The sequence below is a fragment of the Leptodactylus fuscus genome, chromosome 9, assembly GCF_031893055.1.
Source record: "Leptodactylus fuscus isolate aLepFus1 chromosome 9, aLepFus1.hap2, whole genome shotgun sequence".
Lineage (NCBI taxonomy): Eukaryota > Metazoa > Chordata > Amphibia > Anura > Leptodactylidae > Leptodactylus > Leptodactylus fuscus.
The window spans coordinates 24,452,756-24,475,941 of NC_134273.1; the positions used below are offsets into that span (position 1 = coordinate 24,452,756).

The following is a 23,186-nucleotide window of genomic DNA, read 5'->3' on the forward strand; positions in this document are numbered from 1 at the left end:
GAAATGATAAAATGGGACATATTTTATTAATAAATAAATAGGGACAATACAAAGCAGATCGGCAATGGTCTCTATGGAAGAGACAGAATTCATAGTTTCAGGTAGTTCTATATACGAGTGAGTCCTCTCTCCATATCTTATCAATGGGCGATCGGCGTGATCTTAAATACTGCAGCATATTGCACCCAGTATGGGTGAGGTGGATGGACCAGGTGCTTCTTGGATGAACCATCACGGGGCGCTGTGCTTTCAAGGCCTTTCAATGGCAGAGGTACTGTAGCACCCTGGCGGCAGAGTCTTACGTATATCACGAAGATTTTGGATGTCAAGGAGAGTTTGTTGAATCTCTTTCTCTAAAATGAGAATTTCCTGTTTTTGATTCTTAGCTGCCAACTCCAACACCTCCAAAGCTGGCCTGAGCTCTCCAGTGACCTTGGTGCGAGCGGACTGCATGCTGGCCTCTAGCGCCCTTAGCCCTTCTTCACTGCCTTCTATAGGCTGATCTGCAACACAAAATCGGACCATTTAGATTTACAGATTCCAAAAACAACCATTTTATTCCTTATTTTATTGACAATGGTGGAAACTTGTGTGTTATATACCAGCGGTAGGCTGCTTAGACTAGGTAAAGACTTCTTGGATCTTTTTGAAGTTGTGATGTCCAGGATGAAAAGTGATTTTCTGGGCTAAAAATATTGACCTATCCTAAAGCTAGGTCAGATCTGTGGGGATCTGAAACTGGCACCTCCAATGACCAGCTGTTCTCAGTACCTGAAACACAGAGAATGGAGCAGGAAGCAGACAGTGCTGTTCTCTTGGTAGTGGCGCAACTGAGTCACTGCAGCATATGTGGGAGCTGATCTGCAATACAAAGGCCTGGCCGCAACACAGAGAAAGAGCTGTCTGCTTCTTGCTTCATTCTCTGTGAATCAGCTTCTGAGAACAGTTAAGGGCTCGTTCACATCTGTGCCCGGTCTCCGTTATGCAGGTTTCCGTTTCCTGCACAAAACAGAGGCAGGAGACAGAAACCTGCAGGACTCTTTCATACCTATTCATTTGAATGGGTTTGAAAGATGTCCAGCCGTGAGCGGCGGTGAGCGTTTTATGCTCTCCGCCACGAAACCGTTTTTTTTTTAAAATCGGATACAGAATCGGACATGCAGTACCCTGTGTCCGGTTTTAAAAAAACGGTTTCGCGGCGGAGAGCATAAAACACTCACCAGTGCTCACAGCCGGACCTGGTCTGACAGCTTTCCGTCTTCTGCATGCAGAAGACGAAAAGCTGAGAACGGAGACCCGAACGCTAGTGTGAACCTAGCGTAATAGGTAGAGGTATCGGATGCCAGATGCCAGCTTGTGCTGCTGGTAGGACGATAGGAAATCAATTTTAAACAGTCAATGTATTGGAGAGATTTACTGGCCTGAACATGTCTTAGCTCAGTTCAGAGCTGTCTTCAGGGCATGAAATCTGGCCAATATACAGACTGTTTTTCACAGTCCGAATGTGTCCTTGTAAAACTGTCTTACTGTGCATTTCAGTCTTTGCACTGCAAAGGGCAAGTCCTCATAATAGACATATAGCACATGAAGACTTTGTAGCTGCTTTAGCCAAATCTACAGGAATGAAATATGCCACATGTGAATCTCAACTAACTGAACCTATACTGTATGAATGCAATTGTAAAACCGATGAAAATGAAGGCGTTAGCTATGGACATACTAGTTTCATACCTTCACAGCCACAAAGCGTATACTGGCAAAGCTCAGGCAGGATTTACCTGATTTCTTCCCTGAAATCTGATTTGTAGTGACAAAGACCGCTGAAGACTACACGGACTCAGCTGGTGTAGAATTACTAAAAGCTCCATAGTAATTTGATCAGGACATGATACAAGGAGAATCGCACCTAGAAATGATAAACGCTCATGGTGTCTTACCCAGTAGGCTCAGCACATGATCAAGGGCGTTCAGCGTCTCAGTTACAGCATTCAGGGTGCCACTAGCGCTGGCCTCGGCTTCCAAAGCACCCGAAACAATCTAAAAAGAAAGAAAAAAATGAATAAAAATGTCCAGATATCTCCCTGTAACTCACAGATAATTGGTGATCATTGATTTTGCTAATTTACAAGGTATTTAAAGGGGTTGTCCAGGACTATGATACTGAGCTCCACTTCTTCTTCTTCATCACGTCCACTGGTCACATGGCCATGCTGTAGCTTGGTTTCATTGAAATTAATGGGGCAGAGTTGTAACGTGGCCATGTGACCAACAGAGGTGAAAATAAGGAGTGGAACTCAGTATCAGAGTCCTGGACAACCCCTATAAAATGGTTGCAAGGCTGCTTTCACGCTACTCGGATGTCAGTCAGCCTTATTTCCAAGCCTACGCCTTATTCCGGGAGGAGTCCCTGCAGTATAGTCATGTATGATGTTAGGAGTCCCTGCAGTATAGTCAAGTATGATGTTAGGAGTCCCTTCAGTATAGTCACGTATGATGTTAGGAGTCCCTGCAGTATAGTCACGTATGATGTTAGGAGTCCCTGCAGTATAGTCACGTATGATGTTAGGAGTCCCTGCAGTATAGTCACATATGATGTTAGGAGTGCCTGCAGTATAGTCACGTATGATGTTAGGAGTCCCTGCAGTATAGTCACGTATGATGTTAGGAGTCCCTGCAGTATAGTCATGTATGATGTTAGGAGTCCCTGCAGTATAGTCATGTATGATGTTAGGAGTCCCTGCAGTATAGTCATGTATGATGTTAGGAGTCCCTGCAGTATAGTCATGTATGATGTTAGGAGTCCCTGCAGTATAGTCATGTATGATGTTAGGAGTCCCTGCAGTCCTGCCAGATTTATTAATATTTACGGTGCAAATGATGATTGAAATCTGCACAGGTTACAATTTCAGTCTAGGCACAGACTAGTAGGATGCACTTAGTTTATGATGGGGTATAAGCCTCATAATAAATCATCTGCGTATTCCACTGGTGCAGGGGATATAAGACTAGCGTACAAAATGCTCATCTTGATAAATCTGCCCCAATAATCACAAGATATTGCTGTATCTGTAGCCTGAATGAAGATAAGATGATTCCTACCCCTTGAGCTGCCACACTGTCTTGTTCTGCAGCCCGAGTTCTGTCATCCAGGTCTCCAGCTGTCCCGGTAACCATCTTACGTAATTGTGCAAACTCTCGCTCCAAAGTCAAGGCCATTTCTGCTGTACTGTTGGCGTCCAGGCTCATTCGCATCATGTCCTGAGGAGCAGAGCACAGAATGTATCATACAAGAATTACCAGTACATAGGAAACATGATAGGAGCGCTATGCAGATGTCAGCTTGGAATAGTGGTGTGTTCATCCATCCAGACTAACCTTGGACTATCACAAACTTGTTTTGTTTTTTTGTCTTATTTTTTCATTTTTTAATTTCTGCTGATTTTTTCAGCGTCAATCCCCTATCTCCTGGAAGATTTCTCCCATTGAAATTAATGGAATGCCGAAAATCCCTCGGGTTATTTGCAGCAGTTTTTACAAAACTCCTATTGACCACCATTGAAATAAATAGTAGAATTGGGAGGTGTTTTTTGAGGCGGATACCCTTAGAGCAGCGGTGCCCACTTATTTATAGCAGTACATTGTCCAATACAGGTTGAACCTCACCTCTTGTATGGAAGATGTGATACTTAGCGCCTCTCTGGCATTTCCAGCTGCGGTGTCGGCATCCTTCTCTGCCCCCTTTAAACCAGCCCCGGCTTTCTCTGTAGTATCCACAGCCGCTTGGGTTTGGCGCATGATCTCTGGGAGACGTCTCAATGCATCTTCAGCTTCGGTGCGGCGGTCCCCTACCGTGTCTCCAAACCCTAAGAAAGTAAAATACAAAAATTAGGACAAATGTATAACTTGAATCTATCTATCTATCTATCTATCTATCTATCTATCTATCTATCTATCTATCTATCTATCATATATGATGAAACCCTCCCAAGCCCAGTGCAATCCTACAAATATGATGCCTGTTTAGGAAACTCGTTTTACTTCTATTTGAGGCAATTCTGAGGTCAGGCATTTAGCAGTCTCATCGAACAGGACACCAGTGATGTACCCATTATATTGGAGCAGTGTTGGACTGAAGTTTTTGGGGCCCACCAGATTAAAAGATTCTCGAGGTCCACCGTCCAACAACCTCTAAAAAATAGACCATAGAACCCTTCAAATTTGGGTGTCTTCTGCTGGACCATGTTAGACCGGGGTCCACCAAAAGATCCTCTGGTGGGCCAGTCCTACAATGCACAGGAGGCCCTCGATTTCCATAGGCACCACTTTTCCTGTGGCTGAACAAGCTGATAGTTTGAGCAGAAGGACATCTTGTGATCTCTATCTATGCGTTTACTTCTCTCTTACCTAGCCCCCCTTTCCTCTCTCCATAGGCTTCTATGGACACATGTAATCTGGTACCTCTTACAGCTGACAGTCCATCTTGGGAGACCAAGACAGATTTAGCAGGGTGAATGTTAATTAGAAGGATACATGGAAACTGAAGCATTTTTTTTTTCTGATAATATATATTACAAAATTTGTTAAAGGGAGTTTTTCATCAAAACCCAGCAAATCAACCCAGACCTACAAATAGGGTTACCTGAGTCAAACAGTGTACTTCCCTCATGAATTGCTGCCTCTGTTGCTTTGGTGCAATGAGGGCTTACCCTTTTGGAGCTATGGCAGTGTCCTTGTTGCACCAAAATTTACATAAACTTCAATATCTTGGCAATCTATCCGTGGGCCTGGGCTGATATACTGGGTCCTAGTGACAGACTGCCTTTAAATTTGCTTGTACTTGATTTATGCAAACTTTGATCATTAATATAACATCTTTTCTTAGAAAGCCATGCAGTGCTGTTTCTTTCTATGCTCACGGGGAATACAAGCTTTACTAAAACCGACATGTCAGGAGAGATGACAGATCCTCTTCAATTCCATGTAAAAACTTGACATGGCACAGAGTAAATATCCAATGATGAAAAACTCCCGATTTTGAAGAACATCTCTATAAAACAAGGTTCCGCTTGCACATACTCACCCCTCAGGCTGCTCAGCATCCCTTCAATCGCGTAGTAAGTGGTGTTCCCTGTCTGCATCGCCTTCTCTGCTTTATTTTTAGCTGCATTTGCGCGTGACAGCAGCTGATCCGCCAACTGGAAGGAATACACAAAAGTCAGACACCCAAATCATCCCTTGTCCCCATAAAGCGAGGAGATGATGTATTAACACATGGTTAAAGCAGTCGAAGAAAAGTAGACAAAGGTGATCATACACGGCTCATTCAGCTATGTAATGGGTGGTGCCATGTGGCGGTACAAATAATACAGAACCTCGGTGACTGTCTGTTCCCAACAATGGACGACTATCCTGATTCTGGCTCTATAAGTGTATACCTATCCCCTCCAGAAAGGGTAGAATTCTTCTTCTTCTATGTGCGCCAGGGATGAACCTTCTATTTCTATGAAAACCTAAACGTAACCGCAAAGGCAGTGTTCACATTATGTTTGGTATATGCTATCGAACAGCCAGATGTAGACGTAGGCCTCCATTCATCCGGATGCTTATCTATACGGTGCATCACTGCACAAAAATATATATTGGGGAATATATTTTTTCTTTAAAATATTGGCAATGATTGACACTTCCCACTGTATGGTTTTACAGTGACTTAGATCAAAGGTATCAAAATGCAATGTAAATAGAGCCAATGCTGTCCATACACATTATGGGATGCATTAGGGACAGTCATACGGGTGTTCAGTAGAAATCTAATGTCTAAGGATCACTCTGTCTGGCACCCAAAAGCAGATTTCAGGTTCTGCCATGTTGAATTGATTTCAGTAGCGATATGGGGTGCAGAGGTAACTACCAGGTCCTTCAGCCTCAGAAGCCCAAAGGCCTATCTACAACATAGGATGACACCAGTATTATACATAGCACATGGTAAGTCAGGGCCCTGTTACATATTTGGCCTCCAAATACTCTTGTTAACTTATACCAGTTCAAGAGGGGCCTGAATGACTTCCTCCAAAGTAAAAATTTCACAGATTATGGGAAAAAGAATATCCAATTGCTATATTTAGGGTTAGGTTGGATTTTTTTTCCCTCTGGGGGCAATTGGCATCTACCTCATGGGCAGTGGTGGAACTAGGAATGGCAAACATTTGACATGGGGTCCCCCCCAGCCCCCTACCAACCCCCCTGTGTAAAATAACAATGGTACTGTACAATCCTGTGCAGAAATGGAGGTGCAAGCAAAAATAGGGTTCTCCGACCCTGTCAACATCCAAAAAGAAAATTCTGCTGCACACTCTAAATTTGCAGTGAAACATGAAGTCTTTTATTGTACCAACCCCCCCCCGTGATGCATGATGACGCTAGCCTGGGCCATGTGATGTCACCAAACAGGCCTGAAGCCTTCCAGAGCACAGGAGAGGTAAGTAACAGTGTTTTTTATGTTCTCTCACCTCCCCTGGGCCGCTGATCATTATACTCAGGGGGTCTGAAAAGACATCCAAGTATAATGATAGCAGTGTTTGTGGGGTTCGCAGGCCTGCGGTCTCACCAATCCTCGCTCCTGCTTACTGATCCTCAGGAGCAAGGATCCGTAAGTAAATAGAGCCCTTTACCCGCTGGGGTTACTCCAGCAGGTAACGGTCTATTAAAAAAAAAAATAGACACACATCAGGGGTCCACCAGGCCCCCTAATGTCCCAGGCCATAAGGCAGCAGCTAATTCTGCTATCCTGGTAGATATGTCCCTGCTCACGAGGATCTGGATCAACTTGGTAGGTTTACAGGTTAGACTGGATGGACTTGTGTCTTTATCCAACTTCATCAACTATGTAGCCATGTGGTTTACTCAGGGGTAATCCAATACCAGAAGCGTCTAGTTTGCCTCTGCCCCCCATTAAATAAATTTGAATGCCACCCTAAGAGATACTTTCATGGGTATAATATTGGGGGGGTCAGTGGATTTTTATGCACATTTCCTTACCAGTCGGTTCCTTTGCCCCTCCCGAAGCTGCTGCTCTACATCTTGCTCCCGAGCAGTAAATTTGCTTTGTAAATTCTTGATCTGAGAAATCTCTTCTTCCACTGATGTTCTCAAGGACAGGGATTCTCCTCTCAGACGCTCCATCTCCCCCTGACAATTAAGAAGATGTATCACCATGAGTGAGTATGGTAAGCAGATGGTTCCCACTCATTATTACCAGGTAGTGAGAAACATCCCCAGATCTGACAGGTTAGTATGTATGGTATTTCACCCAGGATTTGTCACTGGGATGTATCTATAGTTAGAAATAGCACACGTGAAATATTCCTACATATATATATATATATATATATATATATATATATATATATTTATATAGACTGAGAATTTCACTTTGAACCTCTAATGTAAGGCAGAAAGATCTGCTCTTCAGTGGCAGTATACTGTAGTGCTGTACACAGGCCGCCATCACTGACCGCAGTCCCTGCTCACACTTGTCTCACATACTGTACGGACACATCAATACTGTGAAATATTCATAGAAAGTGTGGAAAAAATACTGAAAAGTCAGAAAGTAAGTGTTAATAGTTTATCTTTGTCAGCTAATAAAATGAAGTGAATGAACATCAATATTTGGTGTGACCTTTGCCCTTTGCCTTCCATGAATTCCATGGAAGTACTTGTAGAACTCGGTAGGGAGGTTGTTCCCGCCATCTTGGAGAACTAAGCACAGATCTTCTGTGGATGTAGGCTTGCTCCAATCCGTCTGTCTCTTCATGTCATCCCAGACAGACTGATATTGAGATCAGGACTATTTCTGTGGGGGCCGGATCATCACTTCCAGGACTCATCCTCCAAAGGGCAAAGGTCACACCAAATATTGATGGGATATAGTTTTCTTTTTTCTTCATTCACCTCATTTTGTTAATTGACAAAAATAAACTATTAGCCCTTCTATTTCTGAAAGCATTCTTACATTGCAGCATTTCGACCGCCTAAAAGTTTTGCACAATACTGTATAGATAATGTCATGGCCATCATGCCATCTCATGCCTCGATACGCAATGAGAACATTGGGTTCAGAAGGTGTTTCTGTTTCTATGGATACATTCGACGGGTTTCTTCTTGGTTATTTACACTGTGTGTGGATGAAATGTTCTCTATATCCCTTATTATTTACTGCCATTACCTCTATAACATATATATTATGTTATATATGTTATATTATGTTATATTATATATTTTATATACAATTTGGGCCATAGAATATTGTTTGGTTCAGAGTTTTAGGATTTGTTGCCAGAAGGCATCATGGATGTATCAGGTCTCTAAAAGCCAAAACTGGCTGTATCAGGGGAATTTATGAATATAATGCCAATGACATCTGGGGGGTCTCGCTGTCACCATTACCTGGAATCCCAGAGCATCCATAAGAGAAGCCTGCTTCACCGCCTGGTCAGTTTGCATGCTGTCAAAGTAGGACCTTTCTGCCGCGGCTGCAGCTTGAATGGCCTGACTTTCTACTTCTCCGGTCTGAGTACGGACATCACCCAACCTAAGAAAACAAAACACACTTAGAATAGAATCTGGTCAAGCGACCCTAAAATAAATGTCAAGTGACCCTTCAAATAAATATTCCAAGGAATTATAAATCCTTAAGGATGTTGGGATGGAGGTCCCAAGCTGGGAAGCCACTTTCTGTGTCGAACAGGGTTCCTTGGGCATACCAGGTAAAATGATTCTGGGTGCCTACTGTCCAACAACCCCTAGGAAATAGACCATAGTACCCTTCAAATTTGAGTGTCTTCTGCTGAAGCCTTATTGTGTTAGGGAGCTAAATGGAGGATCTTTTGGTATTGTGTTGGGCCAGTCTGACACTGACTACCTCTATAAGCCAGTACAGATTCTCTTTATGGTGGACTCCAGAGGTCCACGTGTCACATGGACAACCATTTGTCATGGTAAACAGTGGCTACAGAAGGCTTTTCCATCAAAATCAGATGTTTGCTGGGAGTGATGGGAACCAGACCCGGGACAATCCGCTGATCACCTGCAATATGGAAGGGCTTAGAATGGGCATTCAAGGTTAACTAAGGAAGGTCCCTCATCCCAGAGAATACAACAAGTACAGAGAACATCTGGAGGACCCAACATGTCCATAAATTTCTCATGCGGTCCATTGATTTTTATAGGAAATGTTCATTGCTTTCGTTCCACATGTTATTGTAAGAGAACCAAACACATGCTTCAAGGTTCTCCACACATTTTACAGCTGATCTCGGGGGTGCCCAACCATAAGGACCCCCTGTGATCAGCCTTACATCAAGGGACCACTTTAGTAAAAAAGGAATTGTCTAAAGTGGACAAACCTTTTAAAATATTTGACTGTATAATTGTTCTTAATTCTAAATGGTTTATTTGTCCCTAGAGTCATATACAGTCCCTAGGCATCATTCTCCATGGAGGTGACATCTTCTATCACTTTCTTACACACACTAATATTAGCGCCCCCCCATGGCCAGTGTCCGGTACCTTGCTCTTAAAGTCTCTGCCGCACTGAGGTCCACGTCTCCAGAACGCAGGATCTGCATTGCTCTCTGGGTATCTGCCAGGGCGTCAGCTGCGTCCTGTGATATCATCTGAGCATCTTGAGAAAGTCTATAGGAGAAGATGGATTATATAAGTGAAGGTACATTGAGGAATTGGATTAATTTCTAACACCAGGACTCTATGTGTTGTATTAATATACAGTGGGGGAGGGGCACAATCCAGGGGACATCATACTCTTCAGAAACAAAGGACGATAACCATTGACGGTATTACATATCATACAAGATTCTTTAACTTTCTTCCATCTCTAATGTCGTTTGTGATGGTCTATGGTTTGCTGTCCGCGCGGGCTAATTGACTAAAATAGTCGTCATGGATACATTGATTACATATTTGCAATCTTTTGACTCTCCATGGCAACAGCAAAACAGTCCTAATTTATTGCTGCTCCCTAGTGACAGAATCTGACCCTACAAAATACTTGTAACGCAGAGCTGCCGGCAGTATCTGCTGAACCATATAAGCCTGAGCATAGGGTATAGTGCAATGTTCCCCGTTATGGCGCCATCTAGAGGGGGTGGGGTAACATTACATTGTACCCTATGGTAGCAAACACACCCTGGTTTCTTGCTGCAGCACTGTTATAAAAAAAATTGCACCTAATACTTTTTGTTGCCTTAGGGCTCATGTATATGGCTTGGCATGGTTCTGTACAAGGCAGTAATTCAAGTAATTTGGCAGCCCTAAAAGTGTAAAGAGCTTTGCTGCACCTAAGCCTTATGGGGGGGTTTGCCTTCCTCTGGATCAACACTGTAGGGATTGTAGGGTTATAGGTTGGACTTTATCGACTGATATTTTCATCTAACCTCATTTACTATGTAATTATGAACCTAGATATGCCATGGTATATTCCATATTACAGATGTACCCCCACCAGTAAATATGTGCCATATGGAGGCAGCACATACAGTGCCTATAAGACCCCTTTGCCCCCGTACAGGTTCTGGGCACCTGGCTCTGCCATGTGCATGAGCCCTACCCTGGAGTTTTGCACTTAGGATTGGCAGACTGATTATAGTACACCCATGTATATGTGAATGCATGGCTATGAGCCTGAACATGATGTAATGTGGGGTAGCATGGCACTCCTTTACATGTACCACAATGTGGCTTTAGACTGAGAAAATAAGCGAGTCCTTACCTGTTTGCTATAGTCTGGGCCTCCTGAGCCATTTGTGAGAAAGAGTTGGAATTCCAGGATGAATCTTCTGAAGAAAATGTCTGTAAAAAACACATATATAGTGTTAAAAGGAAAAAAAAACTAGATGTCAGGGGTCCAACTACCGGGACCCTTGCTGATCAGCTGTTCCCTGGAGCATGCGGTTTTCAGAATTGTTTACTGCTGGTTACTGAGCTGCTCACCCGCTGTTGTAGTGGCAGTTATGGGTACTGCAGTGGTGTCCCATAGACTTGAATGACCCACTGCTACAGTACCCATAACTGTATGATGAGTGTACAGCGCCTGGCATCTAAATAATGCTGCGGGCTGCGAGTCCTGAGAAACAGTGGTGGGGGTCCCAGTAGTCCAACCCCCACTCATCTAAAATAAATGGCCTATCTTAAGGATAAGCCATCAATTTTTAAGAAGTGGATAACCCCTTTAATTTAAAGACATATTTACATTTCATAAAGGGGTGACCTATCACTAGAGCACATGTCATCACATCATGAATGGTGCTGGTTTGACCATTGGAACCTCTACTGGTTCTAAAAATGAGTGGTACTGTGACATGGAGCTAGATCATTCTCAGGATTGTTGAAGGTCCAAAAGTTTTGATGTCACCCATCATAAAAGGATGCCATACCATTACTTTAGAAATACTCCTTTAAAGCACCTTTGTGATTGTGAAATATGGTGCATGGTGGGAAAGTAGAGTGTCTCGATATATTACACACATCTATCCAGCAAGACAGACTGGACAAATAGAAAATCAGCAACACTTACCATTTGGTTTAATTCAGTTTTGCCGCCGTTAAGTTGCTGCATTGCTATGGAGATCTTCCCCTTTAAGTCCTGTATCTGACTCTGGTACTGGCTGGACTGAGACTGTGCGCCTTGTAGTTTCGTCTGCACTCGCTCGAGGTCATTCTGGGTCTCCGCCTGTAACCCCTGCAGCCCTGACACCTGTCTCTGTAGGGATTGCTCAGCACCTATGGGATGGTTTCATGTTATCAAATGCATATTTTTCATGAAGATAGTTGCATTATTACATGTGGTCGCCATGGCCGGATATCAGTGCAGGTCTCACCGTGAGCAGATTCGGAATCTCTTAACATGGCTTTAGCTGCCTCCTCAGCTCTTCTCATTTGCTCCTCTAAGTAACTTGTATCGGTCGCCTGGTTCTGCCCGTTGCCACCACCAGCCAGGCCCTGCAGTTGTCTCCTGTATAAAGTTATCTAGAAAAGACAATGAAATATAAGCTGTAATATAATACTGTAATAGGAATTCCAAAAATGGTTTCTACCTATTACAACAGGAGTGCCCAATGAAGGGAGACGTACCTTATCGCTGACCTGGGAATAACAGCTAGGGCACTGTGGCTGATCACAGTTGTCCCCATAAAAGTCAGGTTTGCATACACAAGAGCGATCCTTCTGACAACTTGGCTGTTGGGAACCAATTGGGTGACAGGAACAAGCTGCAAGAGAAGATGGAAACTTAAAATATTCAGCTGCAAAATCTTATTGTTTAGGAGCTGGCTTCAATATTATAAATTATTAAAAGCTGGGGAACCCCTTTAAATGAAATTCACATATTTCCACCTAAAATTACTTTTTTTATTGAAGTTAATTTACAAATTTAGCAGTGTTTGACTTCTGTATGTATCACATTACATTGCAAGCGGCACAATGCCGTTCACTAGCATATTGTTAGACCGGCTGGCTCATGGCTCGGTCTTCAGGCCCTTTCTATCCTCTTTAATCCAAGTTATGACCGAATCAAGGTTGAGCTTTCATTTTGTCATGTAACAGTATGGAGGATTGTTCATGATATGGGAGAGAGGGGCTGGAGACGGAGACAGCAACCATGGCGGTATTGTACATTACCTATACATTTGCGTGCAGGGTTTGGGTCCAAAGGGTCACCAAAATATCCCTCTCTGCAGCGGTCACAGTGGAATCCTGCTGTATTATGAAGACATTGCAGACACTCTCCGGTCACTCGGTCGCAGTTTCCTGGTGTATTTGGGTCAATATTGTTGTTGCACGCGCATTCCCTGCAGTGACGTCGAGGTCCATGTTGTCCCTCAGGATCTCCAAAATAACCATCAGCACATATTTCACAGCGAGGACCTGGTTTGAGAATAGTTACAAGTTATTAGGTGTGACTATGTGCGCCAACCTGCAGCTTTTACTAGATATTTTACCTGCAACTTTTACTGATATTTTTAATTTACTGGCCTGACCTTTATTATATGATGAACAATTAATACAGAGATGAATAAACTAATGTGGTTTCTGACATGAAAGTAGAACTTCGTGCCTCTAGTTTTCAGTTTTGCAGAGACTACAAATCTGTTATTAGCATTGGGGTACTACGAATCCTTATTGCACACATATAATCCTATTTTGCTCATTTTGTTGAGCGAGTGGCACTACAACCTTGTTCTCATGCCCTCCCCCATAAAGAGAACATCCATTACTCACCACTTAGGCCTACAGGGCACTGGTCACACACGGGTTCCTGAGTCTCAGGAGACAATGAGCATCCTATGCCAGAACTACAAGGACATGACAGGCATCTCTGGGGGTCCCGGGGGTCATTATACTGTCCATGTGGGCAGTCAGCACAGTCATTATTCTGATTCTCATCACCAGAATAACAATCACCTGAAGAATTAGAAAAATACAATGTAAAAAACTGAACTCGAATAAACTCACGGCCAAGCTATGACTCAATGATATTTACCAGTTTCTGGGTCACATCGGCCTCCTCCTTGGCACCTACAGGGGACACATGGGCTGAAAGCCCCAAGGAGTGGAGATTCTCTGAAGTATCCATGGGCGCACTGCTCACAGGAATAACCTTTATAGCCAACAGGACAATCACATTTCTCTACCCAAGGAGCTGGATCTCCGGGACCGGGACGGGCAGTGACAAGGTTAACATGCTGCAGGTATCCTGTGCCTGACGGACAGAAGAAATACACATATCACAGTTGTCTTTCCCTAACATCTAAGAACTTTCATTCCAAAAAGTACAATTTTTTTCTTTAAAATGAGGAGCCTTAGGGCCTATGTCAGGCATTGGGTCCTGAGCGCAAATGTTATATAGAAAACTCGTAGCAGGTAGGTCACTCATATATTTGCAGGGGTGTAGCTATAGAGGGTAGACATAGCAATCCATATAAGGCCCTGGAATCTCAGGGAGAACAGAGGAGTCTTTGCAGCATAAGAATATACCAGTATTGCATGGTAAGTGGCGACTCTATGGCATACTGTCCATTTGGACCCTGTAGTCAGTGACGTAACTACTACCATAGCAGCAGAGGCGGCTGCCACAGGGCCCGGGACATTAGGGGCCCGGTGACAGCCGATACCGCTGCTATCATTATACTCGGGGGTCTTTTCGGACCCCCGAGTTTTAGGGTACATGCACAAGATCAGGATTTTTTTTTAATGGGTTCAAAATATGTACATGTACAATAATCTGCACCAACTACAGATTTTCTACATGGATTTCTGTGCATATATATGCAAATTTAGATGTAGATCTGTGTGTAAGTCCTGATCATCTACTTGCACCCTCATAATACGTCTCTGCATACTTGGCTGATGCTTAGGCGCTTGGTTACTGAAATCAGTTTGTCTGGATAAAGTTAATAAAAAAAACAAAAACAAAACTTTTTGTTGCCTGTTGTCAATTTTCCATAAAAAAAACCAAAAATCCACCACTAGGGGGCACAACAGACAGTGCATTGAAAGTTTTATAGCATCTTTAAGTAGAAAACCTTCCTGGAACTTACTGTATTCTCCATAAGTGGCACGGATTCTTATGGCGGTCACATTACTTAAAAGACGGCGGAAATCAAAATGACTGATTTTGGGAGTCCAAGGGCTGAAAGAGAGTTCATCCAACCTGTAGCGAGGACACAGAATTTTAATAGATTTTTTTAGGATTGGGACAGACATGGCAAATGTTAGCAGAATGGCTGCACCCCTGTGGGTGATGTCACCTCACCTGAAGGTATATGTCTGAGGCAACCTGCAGGGCAATGACGTTTTGGATGAAGTAAGCGGTGCTGTCACCCTCAAGCCTCCTCCCTCCAGTATGATATCCTCAGCCCCAGCCCTGTGACGCCCTCGATCCACACGGAAGCTTATGGAGAACGCCTGCCCGTAACTCCGAGACTGATCTCCTAAGAAAGCGCCTGCAAAATGATGAAGAACAAACATTTAACTGCAGGAAAAAATAAGAGTTTATTCTCGTAGGATTAGTAAAGGATGGATTTGTTCCAGGAACAGCGCTACACCTGTCTGCAGGTTGTGCGTGGTATTGCAGCTCAACGCTGTTACTATGCAATACAGCACACAATCTATGTTCTTCTACTTTTGTAAAACCCGTTATGCTCAGGCCACACAATGCAGAAAAGCTGCACTTTTTGTGGCCGATTTTGCAAACCAAATAGGAAATCTCAGATATAAAGCAGGAAACAAAGAGTTATATATTATATTCTCCTACAAAAGACAGTCACGTGTCATGATTCCCATTACCTGGGGCACTGAAGTAGAGGGGTTCCAGTTGTCGTGAGGCTAGATACACCTCTTTATGATGGCGAGATTTGCGGACAGGAACTGGTGCAGGGGATCCATCTCTTAGAGCTGCGGTCCAGCCTTCAACATCTATAGGAAATTGAACACATACAGATACATTAGACAGGGTCAGTAACTATGATGGGCACAATGATGCAGAGGGCACTGCATGACCTGACAGTTCCCATATAACTCATGGCTGTGTTATAACCACATTCAATGTTGCATGCAAGATAGTCCTAGTACATAAAATGAACAGGTCACGAGACCCCAGAAACCTCCAAAGGATGCCAAAGAGTGTCCTTTAGGACCGGTATTGAGTAGATATATAACTTCCTTTATTGTATAAGAAAGTGTTGTCCGCAGCACTTTCCTATACTAGTTAACATGGGGACCTATGGATGACATATACTTCTAACATAATGGAGTGAATTAGAGAAACAGGACATATCCCCGGTTATTGTCATATCTGACATTATTATAGCACTGGATTTTCTGTTAACCCTTTGGGCATAGATTATCGGCTCAGATCTCTGCATGACTTTCTATGATAACACGAGAGACCCAGAAACTACAGGAACTGACTGCTGACAATGTGGCCTATAACAGCTCAATATATGGAAGCTATAAGAAAGCTCACACAGAGACAAGAGTGTCTAGAAGGAAGCTCCCACTGAGATACAGCGCACTTACAAGGAAATACAGGAAGACAACCCATTTGTGTATCTCACCTTTCTCGAAAGACGACGTGATGTCACTCCTGCTATAATCTACGGAGCTGCTACAAGATGCTGAGTGGCCATAACAGAAACATTGCAGGCATCCGTCTGAGCGGCCGGCCTGCAGGTCATAGTATCCGGGCTTACACCTGCAATACACACCAGGACACGGGAGATATTACAATGGATCCAGGCAGAGAAAAATTACATTAGTAAAGGCCGATAATGTAAAAATCCTCATCATAAAATTTTCTAACAAAAATGGCTATTATGGCATGCGTGGTAACAGACAAGGTTCTTCCTTGTATGTCCTTGTAAGTCAAAACAGCGAGGCACATCTAAAACAACTCTGCTTTTTAGGATTGACAATCCCTGCATAGCCATCAAGCTAAATGGTAAAATCTGTCTGTCTGCAGTCACCACTAGGGGGAGCTCACTGCATACAAGTAATACATTAATTCACAAATAAAACAGTATGCAACGAGCTCCCCCTAGTGGTGGCTATAAGCAGTCAGAAAATCATAACTGAACTATTGGGGGGAAATTAGCAAAGTTTTTACTAGAAGACTGGCAGGTAAAATGGCCCATTTTTGGCACATGGTTATTTGCACCAAAATTTTGTGACTTTGTTTTTTTTCTGACACTTTTAGCACTTTTGTAAAGACAGAAGAGCGACCATTATAAAAATATAGCAAGAAATGAATAAGTACTGAATGCTGAACGTAAAAACGTAGTGGTAGAGAAATAGGGCATCATTGTCTTGTTACAAAAATAGTTTGTATTTTATTAGATAGCAGAATAATGAGCAGAAGTGCGGAAAGTTCCATTACCTGTCACAACCCTCTCCTGTGACTTGGGGTTTGCAGACACAATTTCCTTCCCTGTCACATCCCTGGCTGCTGCCTGCTGGGTCACATAGACAGCCTTGTCGCCTGACGTTTGGAGAAAACAAAAGGGCAATGTATTATTAGTGATGTTCATCTGACAGAGACCCAGGGACATTACTACAGTGATCTGTAGCCTATTGTGCATTATGAATTCCATTAAACCTTTCTTAGCGCCACACCCCATAGGCAGTAAGCTGCTATGCCCTGTATGTTCTGATTCCTTTATATTATAGTCTGCAGTAACAATGTCAGCAATTTATGCTACACTTTCTCTTCTGTAGATCAATTCGGGCTCACCATTGTTCCCTACGCACATGGATGAACCCTGAGTGTCCGGTACTGTGTTGCTAGTTCACTGATAGGTCCCCACCACTATATACTTGGAACACTGCTCAGGCACTGCCATTTTGGATATACTCTGGTCCAGAGGTCTAGCCATCACTTGACATAGTCACTCAGATTGCTACACTTACTCGCTGTCTAATATTGCACCCCTGACGTCTTATGGTAATGTTATTTTAATGATATGGCTTTTTGGTGTACTGCATATTCTCTAGGCATTGTAGACTATAAAAGGATAGAGGTGAATCCTTTCTTTATTTAATGTATCAATGCTTTTAGCCTCAGCCTCAAGAATCCCCAGAATATAGGTTAACATTGTGGCCCATTTCTGTTCACTAGAGTAAATAAACTCGAGAAACAATGTAAGTTTCTTCTCCTCAGGGGTGGGACTTCAGCTGCTCAGGGGCGGATCTTAATGAGTTTTTTTGTAAGTTAAGCCCAACATCATAGACATCACTTGCCTAGATGCTACAGCATTTGAGCAATTAGTTACCCCAATTGATCCTTTTGTTTACTATTGTCAGTCCCACAGTTAGAAAATGGTGCCCGACTTAGATAATATGGCCATTCAGGTGGTTATGCTTCATATAAATGGTCTTTACCTGCAGCCAGCCTCAGTGAATGAATGGAAGCCAGGCTGGCATCGGTCACACTTCTCACCCATCACACCAGGCTTACAGGTACATCGTCCATAGTTGTCACACTGAGAGGTAAGAGATCCTTGAAGGGAAGATATAACACACAATCAATCAATAAAGCTGGGATCCATTTGCAGTACCTATGTAGTGATTCCTTACTCCGCCATACTTATTCATTTCGAGTAGTAGTCTAGCAAAGTATCAAACAGCTTAGGGCATCTTCATACCTTTATCATGGCATTGACAGGGTGCGCAGGCACCATCCAGTTGTGGGTAGTACCCATCTTTGCATTTTTCACAGTTAGGACCATCTGTGCCACCGTTACAGTCTATGCAACGAAACCCAGAACCTGTCTGTGCCTGCAACTCTGGGTCAAACACACAGCGCTGGGAGCGGCCATTACAGTTGCATACAGATACATGGACTGGAGGATGGAAAAAAAGAAGTGAAATGTGATTAGGATAATTACAGTAATTACAATCTGTATTAATTACAAGCAGATATCAGGGAGAAAACAACAGATGTTGACAGAACCCATTACGGGGTCCCCCATTGTTGTCCATTATACAACGGTTCCGTCTTTATTGCTAATACGTTCTTATTCTCCAACAACAGAACAGAAGAACAGATGAAACATCACAAAGGTGAAAGCGCCTCAAGACAACCATATGGATGTTTTATCTGGTCAATGTATGGCACCATACTGTATAGGATTTACATGATTTCCGCCCGAGATTCCATCATATGATGGGAAGAATAGCTCCTATGGAAATTACAGACACCATGGTGCTACTTGACAGACCCTATTATAAGTCAATGGGGTCTATTGGTGTCTTATGATGGATCCAACACTCCATTATTTTAGTTTTTCTGCTCCTATAATGGAACAGAAAAAATTAAAAGCCTGACAGAAGTGTGAACAAAGCCTTAGTTGTACACTGTAACAGTATACCCTATAGGAAAGAGCTACCAGAAACCATTGCACTGGACGCCATCCAACATTAAGCGAGTGCCAGTAAAGCATTAATGGGGTCTTAGACTTCCTCACGCCTATTGCCTGGAGCGTTCCAGCTCCCTAATATACAAGATTAGGTTCATGAAAGGTGAGCCTCAGCTGTAAATGATCCATTTCTTCTGCCCGCACATGTTACAACACATTTATTACCCAACACCAGACAGTGGAAACGTCCTGAACTGGATAATCTGGGTCGGGAACTAGTAATTTGGGACGTTTAGGTGACGTATATTCCCCCATTATTCTGAGGTCTTAGTATGATGGTTTTCTGATACAGTTTACGGCTTCTTAGATCTCACTTTTAAGGGTCTGGTAATGGTATGACAGACCAAGCCGGGAGAACTCAGGTTGGAACACGATAACATTCCTCACCAATTAGATGCCAGCCAAAAAGGAGATGTCTTCTCATATTCTACTAATGCTCATTCCCACCCATATAGTCCCATGTGAGTAGCATCTGCTTCATAGAAAGTTCTGGAGTCACATGACTTCAGTCTGGTGTCTGCTGACACTCCCGTCATTGTGCACCACATTCTGCTGTCAGCAAGTACAATGCTACAAGAATTTCCATTGGCGTCCTGCACCTCGGGGGATGTCTGTAGTCATATCTTCCATCATCCCTCCATAATTATTATTATTATGCCTCACTTAGGCGGGATTCACACTTGCTTTGAAGGCTTCAAGACTCCTTGGTCATTCTGTCAGATGTAATGGCGGCAATAGTATAGCATGCAGCTCTATTCTTGTAGCCCCAACATTGGGAACCACAATGGACCCATTATTATAGGTCAGATGGGTAAAAGAAGCCTTAGCTGTATCTGTCATATAAGGGATCCGGCAAAGCATCATGGCTTCCATTACACTGATGTGAACAGAGCCTCGTACCAATCTACCCGCTTCAAACTACCATGGCAAACGCCGTGCCGTGTTCATATAATAATGGCAATGGAGATGTCCTCAATGAAGAAGAGGCAAAGTCTCCAGTTTTCTAATAATGCCCTTAAAAAATAAAAGCGATTCTGCGACCAGTTTCTATGGGAAACAAAGACAGTTTTCACAAATTTACCCCAGTGGGGCAGATTTATTAAAAAGGCCTACAAGTAAAGTTTTCCATAACAACCAATCACAAGGCAGCTTTTATTTTTCAGGAGCAGAATACAAAATGAAAGCTGTGCTGTGATTGGTTGCTATGGGCAACTAAAATAGATTTACTTATAGACCCTTATAATAAATGTGCCCCATTAGGTTCCCATACATTGGGGAGAATTTATGAGAGTTTTCTGGGCGCAAAAGCGGCACAACCGTTTGTGGCAAAAAAATGCGCCACTTTCGCCACTTTTAGGCCTGCTCGCTGCTCACTTCCTTTTATCAAGCAGGGACGCCTCAGCCGACCGTGACAGTCATAGATTTCAATTTGGTGCAGGGAAACTCGCAAGAGGCTTCAGTACGGTTAAAGGGGTATTCCAGTTACCACAAGTTATTCTCTATCTAAAGGATTGCTGAGCGGTGGATGTCACCACTGGGACACGAACCAATCTTGGGCACCCTGGTTGTGATCTGGGTGCAAAACACCCAGGTTCTAGTGGGGCCCCCACTGGTCACGAGTAAATTGTTGAAACTTGATGATCCCTTTAACAGGTCGAAGCCTCTTAATAATTCAGACGCATCTTGGACCAGTGGTGGAAAAATTAAGACTTAGGCTTCATGCGCACATTCATGTGCAGTCTGCGGGTCAGTGAAAATGGCATGGATGACACCCAGATTGGTATACGGGTGTCACCCGTGGTCTTCACTGACCCATCCATTGTATTGAATGAGTCGAGCCGTAAATATGGACAGGGATAGGGCCTGCTTCATCATCTGCGGTTCATGTGGCCCAGACACTCAGCCGCAATACCGACAGCCCATTAAAATGCACGGACCCCTGGTTTTATTCGCAATGTTTGCAGGCAGCGCATGTGATATTGAAAGAAAGTCACAAGAATATTCAAGAAATTCTCACTTTTCCAGCGTGTACTGTTAAACAATATGTATAATGCTTTAGGACTGTAACATACACCTCACGGAAAAGAACCGCCATTCCAAGCAGAAAAGCTGACAGCGAGATTAAAGGCACATTGACAGCTATACATGTATACAGATGTAACAGAGTTGAACTGTAACTGTTAAACTTTTTAAGAGTTAAGATATTGTTATAAAACTACAGACCACATCCAGAGATTCCAGCGTTACATCATCAGCCATGGCCCAGTGACTATACCGTCCTCCTATGAGGTCTCTACTCTATAACTATATAAGGAGACATGCCTATGAACTTGTCTGTGCCAAGTGATCCCACGGGCTAGTTCACACGTGAGTATAAGGGGAGGTTTTTGACAGCGGATTTCGCGTCCAAAACCTCCCCTTATAATGGTGGTCTATGGAGACCGCCGGGCTTCTGTTCTCCGCTAGCGGCGAGCTGCTGCTAGCGGAGAAAAGAAAGGACTTGTCCTTTCTTCAGGCGGAAGCCGCGCTGTCTCAGTCGCGCGGCTTCCGCCCCCCGCAGCTCCCTCCTATGTCGGCTCATTCATTTGAGCCGACAGCAGAGGGTTAAGCCGCGACAGCGATGGTCGCGGCGGGCGGGTTTTGACAAGAGAGAGACGCGGCTCGCCGCGTCTCTCTCTGTGTCAAAACCCGCGCGGGCAGTTCACGTGTGAACTAGCCCTTACTAGTCACCTGATTGAATTGGTGCAAACTAAAAAAATAACCTCAACTGTTGTGCTTTCCAACCTATCCAGATGTTACATAACTACCAGAAACTTCACAGGCTCTCAAGACATGCTGGGAGTTGTAGTTGTACAACACCTGGAGAGCCGCGAGGCTACAGGCTACACACACAGCCCACGTAGGGGTTGTCCATTACTATAGAATACATTTGCCATACTATACAGTTGCCTTTTGCCATATTGTTGCGAAAATAGAATATAGTATACATGTTTTAGAATCAAGTTGCGTGACAACTCCTTCAAGGAGCAGGTAAGAAGAGGGCAAAAAGAGGGAAAAAAAACTTTAGAAACTTTCTATTATTTCCGTTATTGCAGCTCAACTTTGTAAAAAAAAAAAAAATGAACTGCAATACCAAGTTCTGCCTTTGGACATGAGTGTCACTATTTCTAGAAAAAAAGAGATTTTTTTTTTTAAAGTTGGACACCCCATAATAAAACTTTGTCCATTCCAAAATGTGCGTGTTGTACTCTTTTATAGACAAGCCATATATTATAATACACTATAACATATATTTAATTCTTTAGACTATATAATAAACCACAAGCCGCCACCAAAGTAAAATCTTAATCCTTACCATCTATAGGTGATGCAGCAAAAACCACTGCCAGGGACCCCAGGAGAGGAAGCAGCCGCAGCAGCAGTGGGGGGTCTAGACTCCTCCATAAAACCATCCTATTGAGGTTGCTCTTGTTGTTGGGGGTCTGGTGTATCGCGCACCCTGCACCCTCAGTCTGGCTGTTTCTCACTCCTTCAGGTGTGTTTTATGAGTTTGCTGTAACCTGACTCATTACAGACACAAAGATCTTCTGTTGTGACTCACCCTCTGAATAACAGCCCAGCCCTTCCCCATTTCACAGACACACACTAGATCCTGCACTATACATCATGCAACCTGCTCAGTATGCAGCGGGGTGACCAGCTCAGCGAAATACAGCTCATGTTCTAGTACATGGAGATAGTTCAAGTTTAGCGTTTACATTTGGGGGGATCTTGAGCCTGTGTCTGCTGCGCCAAATACAGGGCGTCATATATAGCAGCCATTATTCTGACGATAGACGTCCAAGGCAGGAGAGACAATTTATTTTGACACCACTGCATTGTTCTGTATGTACATTCTAAGATCCATGGATAGAATTGGATTGACAGATAGATAGATAGATAGATAGATAGATAGATAGATAGATAGATAGATAGATAGATAGATATAGATAAGATAGATAGATAGAGAGAGAGAGAGAGAGATAGATAGATAGATAGATAGATAGATAGATGATAGACAGATAGATGATAGATAGATAGATAGATAGATATAGATAAGATAGATAGAGAGAGAGAGAGAGAGAGAGATAGATAGATAGATAGATAGATAGATAGATAGATAGATAGATAGATATAGATAAGATAGATAGATAGAGA

The 23,186-nt window shown here is 43.2% G+C and overlaps 1 protein-coding gene across 1 annotated transcript; it reads right to left on the reverse strand.

Moving 5' to 3' along the window:
• Positions 1–4: 4 nt before the first annotated feature.
• On the reverse strand, positions 5–22,504 carry LAMC2 (laminin subunit gamma 2). The gene is made up of 23 exons (XM_075286266.1): positions 22,345–22,504; positions 18,216–18,413; positions 17,953–18,070; positions 16,952–17,053; positions 16,134–16,270; positions 15,364–15,492; positions 14,831–15,020; positions 14,616–14,728; positions 13,559–13,777; positions 13,297–13,479; positions 12,697–12,942; positions 12,151–12,287; positions 11,898–12,045; positions 11,594–11,799; positions 10,790–10,869; positions 9,571–9,696; positions 8,449–8,593; positions 7,039–7,188; positions 5,081–5,195; positions 3,664–3,863; positions 3,100–3,258; positions 1,938–2,037; positions 5–503 (listed from the first exon to the last, which is right to left on the reverse strand). Exons 1-23 carry the CDS (start codon positions 22,439–22,441, stop codon positions 250–252), a joined length of 3,552 nt encoding a protein of 1,183 aa, XP_075142367.1. The 5' UTR covers positions 22,442–22,504; the 3' UTR covers positions 5–249.
• Positions 22,505–23,186: the final 682 nt, after the last annotated feature.